This window comes from Hylaeus volcanicus, chromosome 6 (assembly GCF_026283585.1).
Source record: "Hylaeus volcanicus isolate JK05 chromosome 6, UHH_iyHylVolc1.0_haploid, whole genome shotgun sequence".
NCBI lineage: Eukaryota > Metazoa > Arthropoda > Insecta > Hymenoptera > Colletidae > Hylaeus > Hylaeus volcanicus.
The window spans coordinates 13087245-13097177 of NC_071981.1; the positions used below are offsets into that span (position 1 = coordinate 13087245).

At 34.7% G+C, this 9933-nt stretch overlaps 1 protein-coding gene across 15 annotated transcripts in view; it reads left to right on the top strand.

Moving 5' to 3' along the window:
* Positions 1-9933, top strand: part of LOC128879107 (CUGBP Elav-like family member 2) — a 547103-nt gene that overhangs the window by 423992 nt on the left and 113178 nt on the right. For all 15 annotated transcript variants that reach the window (XM_054127956.1, XM_054127957.1, XM_054127958.1 and 12 more), the window contains one exon: positions 3343-3391. In XM_054127956.1, coding sequence (XP_053983931.1) covers positions 3343-3391 — 49 coding nt within the window. The remainder of the gene's footprint in view (positions 1-3342; positions 3392-9933) is intronic.

Genomic DNA, 9933 nt, shown 5'->3' on the forward strand with positions numbered 1-9933 from the left:
GAAGAGATTCGGAGTAGATATATTTTAATCAGAGTCTTTCAAATCTTGACGTATTAAATTTTGTAAGAATTGGCAAGGCTTCACCAGGAAAGGTGGACAGTTAGAGCATCATTTCTTACTTTTAGACTTTCGATAATAAAATATGCACGTCAACGTAGTATTGAATCGATTAAATTCTATTAATTCAACGAAATCTTGAATATGTTTGAAAAAGATCCGAAGTAGATATATTTTTACTTTATTACACTGACTGTAGGCGACATTAATTATTATCATCAGAAATCTGTGGATTAGTCTGCGTTATACGAAAGCTATCAAGACGAACTTGTCGACGTATGATGTAATAGCGGCCAAGGTCACGCTTGATAAGTAATAAGGAGCAGTAATGAGGATCTGATACGCCTTGGAAATAAGGTTAAGCATCGACTAGACTCGTTTCACTTATGTCCAATAATCCGACCTTCGTCGTGATTTTAATTTTCGACCTCGTTTAGTTGCATTAGGTAGCCTATTAACCGTTCTAGTTCCAACATCAAAAAATCTAAATTAATATCAGCTCCTTACCTAACAACAATTTAAATTAGCGCTCAAGATAAATTTATCGGTCTTCTAAAGCGAAATGAATCGTAAACTCAAGGAATATCTTCGTCTCCGCTAATGCACGAAACCTAATTTCGAAACGCGTCGTGAACGTTTTAAATATGTTCTTTTTTACAGTTACTTATCATTGTGTAGATAAAAATGAACGTGAAAATATGTCTGGAACAACTTTTTGTAACTCTGTTTCAATATCTACTTACTGCCGACACATTTTTCACGTATGTCTGATAAAATATTTTTATCTACACGATGATTAATAACTGTAGAACATTGTGTGCGATTTTCTATTTACATGTACCTGACGGGGCCTTCAAGTTAGAAAACTGAAATGTCGAAATGATAAATATTCGCGAATATAGCTCTTAAATATTAATGAAGAACATATTTCTTTGTCTTATTATTTATTAATCTTCTACAGCTTAGATATTTCTTTTTGTAATACAAACGATTCTTTCTCCTACAGAAATATATATTTTCAATGCTTGTAAATAAAATTTTATTCGTTCGTTTCATTAAGGGAGCACTCTCTCTTTCTGAGTCACAGAATCAATATTTTTTTAATTAGTATGCTGATTGTTTAAGGTTTTCAAAATATTTCAACTAAATTATATCAAGAAAAACTTGTGGTTGCTAAAGTTGCAACCATTTTTGGTTAATACTCTGGTTGCTTAATGTCTTCAAAATATTTCTACCAAATCATGTTAAGAAAAATTTGTGGTTGCTAAAGTTGCAACCATTTTTTGTTAATACTCTGGTTGCTTAATGTCTTCAAAATATTTCTACCAAATTATATATGAAAAAATTTGTGTTTGCTAAATTTACAACCGTTGCATATAATAAATGCTTCTTTCCAGTTGATCGTAAAACAATATAAATAACGGATATCCATTTTAAATCGCCTTTAGCGAAACGATCTCGTGTCTATTAACACCCAGCGATCATGTCTCGGAAGTTATAAACATCTTTCGCGTAGCTCGTATTTCTATTCGTGTTTTCTGCCGTCTCGTAAGTAGCACTTATTACGCACCCGATAATGCATTCAACTGATCAGATACAATTGACTTCCATGATCCTTCAATAACACCGATCGCGAAACCGATTATATAACCGTCGTCCGATCAAAACTTACGACTACGTCACGATCACATCCACTTACCGGATTACGTGCTACCTGTTAAGCGATTTCCAAGATTACAGTCAGGTGCTCGTTCAAGTAGCCGGAACATTGCGTTCAACTCTCTAATTACTTCAATAAACGTAGCGATATCGTGTCATCCGCAAAGAAATTTACGAGTGAAGCTGGCGGTATGTAGTTCTATTTTTACCTCATTCAGAGAAGGAGCGCTTGTATTACGTGTAACGTTACACGTTAACATGATACTTAAAATTGAATGTGATTTATGACGTAATCAATAATAATACAAAATCTGTAGTAATATACAAAAAACTTCACTGTTCTTTAGGGTTGATGAAGTCAACGCAAATTAGCAAACTTTTTTAACGCAATGAAACTTGTTGATTCATCTAAATTAGATAATTATAATAAAGAGCTTCAATCAAATAATTCATAATTTTCAAATTTTTTAGTTTATATGGTATACTATGTAGAATCTATTCACATTTCGATCGTGTTATTTACAGTAATATATATCGTTAATTTATATTAATAAATTTGTGCTGGACAATCAACGTATCCAAATTTTCATGAATAATATTATATACTTAATTTATATTAATTTATTTCTCCTAGATAATCAATGCGTCTAGATTCTCATAAATAATATTATATACTTCGTAGCACTAATTTATAGGAACCATTGTTGTTTCGGTGGTGTTACCTATAATACTATACCTAATTAATATACTTAATTTATATTAATATATTTCTGGTAGATAAGCAATGCGTCTAAATTCTCCTAAATAATATTATATACTTCGTAGCACTAATTTAAAGGAACCATTGTTATTTCGATGGTGTTACCTATAATACTATTCTTAATTAATATACTGAATTTATATTAATGTATTTCCGCTAGATAATCGACCGAACTAAATTCTCATAAATACTATTAATACGTTTTATACCGACATACATACACATTCAATATTCCCAATCGTTGAAAACAACCTAATACAACAAGTTGGAGCGTGAATAGTAACGCAACGAAGACCGAATTGTTCGAACTGTTCGTTTAATACAAAGTTCCGCGGGAAGTATTCCTTACTTTGAAATGTAAATGGAGAAAACTCTTTCCTATTTCTTTTCGTAGCCGCGTTCCCGATGCCATAAGGAATAATGGAATACATTTACACCGGAAACGGGAGTACCGCGTAAGTGAGAACCGGTAGAATATTTGTTTTAATCTGTCCGTAGTTACATTATAAAGGAGACAATTTTCTAACGCAAAGTGGAAACGATTTTTACTCGAATGGAACACGAAGGAATCTGTAGCATAAAACTAGGAAAGCGCCGCGGTCGTTTCCGTACAGGAAACGTGAAAACGAGGCAGTAACTACGGAAAATAGAGCTGGGTTCTTGCATATTTCAAGATGTCCCGATGGCACTCCGAACGAATTTCACATGCTCGTTCCGGCGCGGCTCTAACGTGGCAGTTTCCAGGACGCTTTTAATAATGAATCGTTCTTTCCTGCGCGAAATTAAACATTTCTCGACCCGGCGCCACTAAATTGTTATGAACGCGTGGATGAATAATTAATTGCCGCCTTTATTTTCACTTTCAGATGCGCCATCCGATTCAAATGAAGCCGGCGGACAGCGAAAACAGAAACGGTGAGTAAAAATTCAACGGTTCATTTCGAAGAGGCTATGCGTTATGCATTTTTTTTTTCTCGCTCTGTACTCGTAAGTGTCGCATTTCTATCGCGTAAATGAGTAAGAATGCTCGTCGTGTTCCGTGCTCCAATTTCGTATTTTCAGCGAAAAATGTGGGACGAAACTAATGCTGGGAATCCTATTTGGAAGAAATAGGAACAAATGGGATCTTTAAATAATTACACGAACGAAAGTAGTGAGTAAATTTAAACATAGAGAATTTATCAGACAGAACTTTTGCATTATTTATTTTTCTTTTGCTTTGTAAAACCAATATTTGGCATCCTTCTATTTGAAGAAGAACGATAACATGATATAAAAATACAGCCATAGGAACACAGTAAAAATATATAAAATAATATTAATCTTTGGAACACACCGATGTTGTCTTCATCTCGCTTTATTGACATTCTTAAGGTTTCAATGAAACCTAATTAATATGGTGCATGTCTTAAATAAAATATACAAATAAAGAAATACGAAAACATTAAGAAAATATAAAACGTTAGACTTTTAGAATGAATTCGTTGAACCTTTTAATTTTATTTCATAAAATCCTTTTCGTAATGTTAATATTTACAATTTATACAATGATGTTAAACAAATACTTACGGCGATGCCACAGTTATATAAGAACAAATGACGATCAGTACAGGTAGTAGCGGTTGTAACTTACGTAAGTGAAGGAAACGCTGCATTATGGAACTGCGTGGTATCATTGGATTATACAGGTGAACAAAAATTGCATACTACATTTGTGTACCCTATACTTATTTGCGTAATATGTAAAATGGGGGTACCTAGTATTTGTAGAAAGTATACATACATATATATTGTTGCGTACATATTAGGTTGTCCCAAAAGTTTCTTTCGCTTTATTAATAAGTAATACATGCACAATATTTTCTGTTTTATGTTACATTACTGCATTGTGCACGGTTCATTTTGCTCCGTTACTGTTACAACATGAATATCTATGAAATTAGATTGTCTATTTATATAAACACGACCACATAAAATAATTGAGTGCAACTCGCGAAAGAAACTTTCGGGACAACCTAATACATATCTATTGTATATATTAGAAGTAGATACGTACAAGGTATTCCATGCAATTACAACAATAATTATCTCTTTTTTGGTTCGGGTTATAATAAAACGATAATTGAAAAGGATAAATGGTTCAAGGAGAAGTCGATTCTGATGGTCATATTTTTCTTTTTGCTAGTGCAATTATACGTTTGCATATTTTATAATTGTATTATTACATTTGATAGGAAACATTAACTTTTTTGTTACGTAGATTAAATACTCTCGTCGTTAAAACTTTTTTTTATTAAACAAACAAATAAGCTACAGATAGAACATTCTTATACCTTTGAGCTTTGAGCTTTTGAATATTTAAACGGAATTCTAATATTATCATATTAATGTGAATAATAAATTAATGTCTGACATGTCTGAGCTATAACATTGTATTCTAAAATTTCTATACATATCGTGCGTAACTTTTACATCGCTTACAAATAAGCTACAGATAGAACATTCTTATACCTTTGAGCTTTGAGCTTTTGAATATTAAAACGGAATCCTAATATTAACATATTAATGTGACTAATAAATTAATGTCTGACATGTCTGAGCTATAACATTGTATTCTAAAATTTCTATACATATCGTCCGTAACTTTTGCATCGCTCGATCTATGGTTATTGCTACGCGACGTACTTTCACCTATTCTTGTAAGTAATCTGAAGAACGTAGAGAAAGTAAGCGTGGTTGATTTAATTATTTCACGATAGAAACTTAACGATGGAAGACTTTAAGGGAGGGCGCCGAGGCCAAAACTAGCTACCAGTTGTTACGGAGACAAAATTTTGAAACTTTGTACTTTTATATAGTTTTTGATGCTGTATTCAATGGTGTAAACAAAAAAAAAAAGTTTAAATAATTTTTTTTTTCCTTTTTTGAAAAAACTAAGTCTATATGTAATTTATGAAATTCCAAATAAACTGTAGAGTAGTGGGCATTGACTAAACTGATGTATTAATTTATTTAATTATTATACTATACTATATTTATATATATATATTTATATACTAGTTATTATACCACAGAGACATGAACAATAACAAACAAACAAGCGTATGGATTTTTCGACCCGACTTCTTTTTCAAACATTTTTCTATCAAAACTGCAAAAAAATTGTTCAAACAGTTCCTTGTTTGCACCATTGAGTTTAGCGGTAAAAACTACATCAAAGCACAAGGTTTTTGTTTCAATAACTACTGGTAGCTACATAGTTTTGGCCTCGGCGTCCTCCCTTAATCAAACGAATAGTGAAACGTCGAGTTTCGCGTGCATTGCGTCTATTCCACTCGCGAATAAATTATAGAAAATGTAATCCTCCTCGATCCATTCATCATTTCCCTCTAACGTTTTACTCTAGCATCGATGAAAAGAGGGAAAACGACTTGTCCCAGTTGCGCGAAACACCCTGTGTACGAAATACGATGAACTTTGTAAACATGAAAAAGATATGCAATATCTTTTATGTATTATGCGCCAAATGTACCTGACACCAAGTAATCTGCTCTCTCGTTCCCACGCTTCGTCGCTTCCATGCGCGGATCAATCATTGCTATATCTCTCGATACGTGCTTTTATTCATCAAGTTTTCCAAGTGGAAACTAGATCGACCGAAGCTGGAAAAATGTGGGCAAATCTGGACGGCAATTATACGCACGACTCTTATATTGCGCAACCATTTATCTCTCTCGAAAAGAGCATTTCTGTATTTAACTTACCAAGTGGCCAGCGAACGTTGCTGCTGAGAAATCGATGCAGCGTAATCAATCAGAAAGGAAAAAAAAAACTAACATCCCTTGCAGCAGGGAGTATTTTCTTGTTCTAAATTTCCATTCCATTATTAATTATATATTTGTGTTCGTGGTTTCGAAGATTGACTCTTTTAACTATGGTAAAATTATACTTTCCGCAACAAAAGAGATCTTCGGTTGTAAAAGGGTTGTTCATTGCTGAATGACCGTAGCATCATTTATATTAACTCTTTGCACTCAAGAGGTGACTCTCAGTCACCACTAGGTCTTCTTTAGGTTTAATTTCTTTGGAACTCGAAGTGCCAATAAAATGATTGTCGTTGAGGCAAAGGTGACCTGATTCGCAAATCTCAAATTGGAGATCTCATTCGAGAAGTCAATATAATCGTAGCATTCGTGGCAATAGAACGCTAAGAAAGCATCTCGAGTTGCTAGCAGATACCAGAAAAAAAGGCCTCGAGTCCAAAGGATTGAATCTGTATTGAAGTTATAATAGTTAGACTACAAATATTATGCAAATTCATATTTTTACAGATTCAGATAATGAATTAAACGAATGTACGTTTTATCTTCTGAACGGTGCAACGTGTATTTTATTGTTCATATTCTATACATTTTTTTATATATGCATATAGTAATGTATATTCTAAAAGAATGATCAGTATTCTTGTTCCGTTTCCACAAAGTGGGATAGTTGATCTGATTTAATTCGACAATTCTCCTCACTTTGGATTCGATAGTCTCTCGAATAAAAAAAAAACTTTCAAGCGATCGATACGTTCACTGTTTTTGGCCAAATCCACTTTCGAGGATACACGGATTTATGTATGAAAAGTGGATACGTACTTTTACAAATACAGATTATGATTAAAATATACGCTATGTATATAGATGTTTTTAATAAGCTTTCGATGAAAATCGACGTGTACGCAGATTATCCGCCGTTAAGCAGCTTATTGCCTTATTTGTTCCTTGCCCATCGTATCTGAAGTCTCTCCTCGTTTATGGAATATAAAATGAACAACATAAACCGAACAAAAACCAAGAAAGCAAACTTTAACAGAAATTTGAAAGAAAAATGAATACACGCAAAGTCTTCATTCGCGAAATAACTCCTGATTCCATTCACTTCGAACGTTAATAATGTACACTATGAATTACACGAATACATACATATTTATTCATGTACACTATGAATTGCAGGAATACATACACTAGATGCACGGAGTACGCTCACTTTGATCCATTCCAATTTTCACAAGGTTTTATAGAAATCGCTTTACACTATTCGCCAACCATTTATTCTACCACTTATTCTACCATTTATTCGTCTAAAAATACAAGCATATATCCAAATCCATTTTTGTTCAAGCCTCATAATTAATTTTAGTAAATCGATTTCACCTTACTAAAGCCTTATTAACCCTTATTAACCTTATTAACCCTTTGCACTCGAGGCCTTTCTATCTGGTATCTACCAGCAACTCGAGATGTTTCTTAGCATGTTTCTTAGCTCAAGAGGTCTTTCTGGTGCGAACACCGAAAAGTTTAGCACACTTCAGCAATTTGTTTTTCGAGATCTGTGAAATATAGAACGACTCCAATGTTTTTCTACTGTTAACCCTTGCACTGGAGTCCTTTTTTTTCTGGTATCTGCCAGCAACTCGAGATGTTCCTTAGCATTCTATTGCCATGAATTCTAAGCTATCTAGATTTCAGAATAACGTCACATTTACCTCGCCGACAATCATTTTATCGACACTTCGAGCTCCAAAGAAATTAAACCTAAAGAAACATTAAGTATTGTAGATTTGCTGCGTGAAACCTAATGGTGACTGAGAGTTACCTCTCGAATGCAAAGGGTTAAGTTGTCCCAAAAGTTTCTTTCACGACTTACACTCGGCTATTTTGACTAGCAGTGTTTATATTATCATCTTATCGCTTAAAAGATGATGTCTCTGACTTCGAAAATGAGATCTCTAATATTGAGGTTTGAGAATCAGCTCATCAAACATTACGGTGATTTGCTGCGTGAAACCTAATTGTGACCGAGAGGCACCTCTCGAGTGCAAACGGTTAAATATCAAGTTCCTCGCCGATTCGTCGTCCAGGAGCGATATAAAATCGAGCGAGACCAATCATACGCTCGTCCGCGTCGTCTCCGCGTTCCACCTTAGCTTCTTGCTGCATGCGTCGCGGAAACGACGGAGAATGCTGTTCAAAGCATGTTCATTAAGTGCTAATTAATTGGCTGAATTGAGGGGCTGTCGTGACTATGTAGTCAAAGAAGACATGATCGAGTCGCGGAACAACGACTGAGCGTTGCCGAGGGGGCTCGCCATGGTTGTGGGGGGGGGGGGGGGGGCCCCCGCAAGGAAAGGGAAGAAAAGGGAAACCCCCGAAACGCAAGTATACGCGATGAAATTTATGGCAATAACCGCGATTCGATAACCTCGATATTTCAATTCGTGAACAGCGTAACAGTATCAACAACCACAGATTTCGTACGAATCATGTTACATTAACATTAAGCTATACAAGAAATAGAAATAATATATACACTTTGCAATAATTAAAAAAGAAAACATACAATAAGGGAGAAAATACTGATTTTATTACAGAGAAATGTTTACTTAATTCTTGTTTAGTTTTAAGAATATTTTAGGTACGATTTGAAGTACGTTTCGTAGTTACGTCATTTCATGATACAGACATCTTTGAGATATCAGCTGTTACCTATAGCAAATATTCTGGAGATTACTATCGTTATCCGAAATTAATAAAATTTCCTTGTTTACACATATCAATATGTTTTCTATTTAGAAAAGTATAATATCGAAGTACGTAAACGCAAGTTTGGTGTTCAGTTTAAGTACGATTTGAAGTGCGTTTCGTTGTTATGTCATTTCACAGTACAGAGATCTTTGAGATATCAGCTGTTACCTATAGCAAGTTTCCTATCGTTGTTACCTATCGTTATCCGAAATTAATAAAATGCCCTTGTTTACACGTATCAATATGTTTTCTATTTAGAAAAGTATAACATGGAAGTACGGAAATGCAAGTTTGATATTCAGTTTGATACTCGGATATTTGAATCCTCTCTTGTTGGCAAACAGATGATGAAATTGCTCGACGAATTGTATTACTCTAAAAAAAAAGAAAACGTTCCCCGAAAAAAAGCGTTTCGGCGACCTGTCGTGGCACGGGAACTTTTCCAAGTAATTGCAGCGAGGAGGGTGCAACGAAAATCCGGCTCCCGGCTCGGGAAGGTCGGACCGGGGCAAATAAAACCGGCGCATCGGCGAAAACGAAAAACGAATGCTAATGAAATATTAACGACGCCCGTCACGTGCTAACGGCCCCCGGTCCAGCTGGACCCGGGTTCGCGTTCATTTTTTTTCAATTCCACTTGTTTTTGTCGCGCGATCCAGAAATCGTAGAGGTTATAATTGATACACGTGACGTAGAATCACGAGGAGAGCGTCGCGTTTTTGTACAGCTACGAACGAAAAATAGGTGAAACGCTGGAAAAAACGGGGGATGAACTAGATTTGTTGAAATGTAAGATTTTAGAAAAAGAAAAAATTGAAATACCTTACAGCGATGAATGTTTCCTTGTTTCGAGTTTGAAGCATTTCATGAATCGCAGGTCACAGC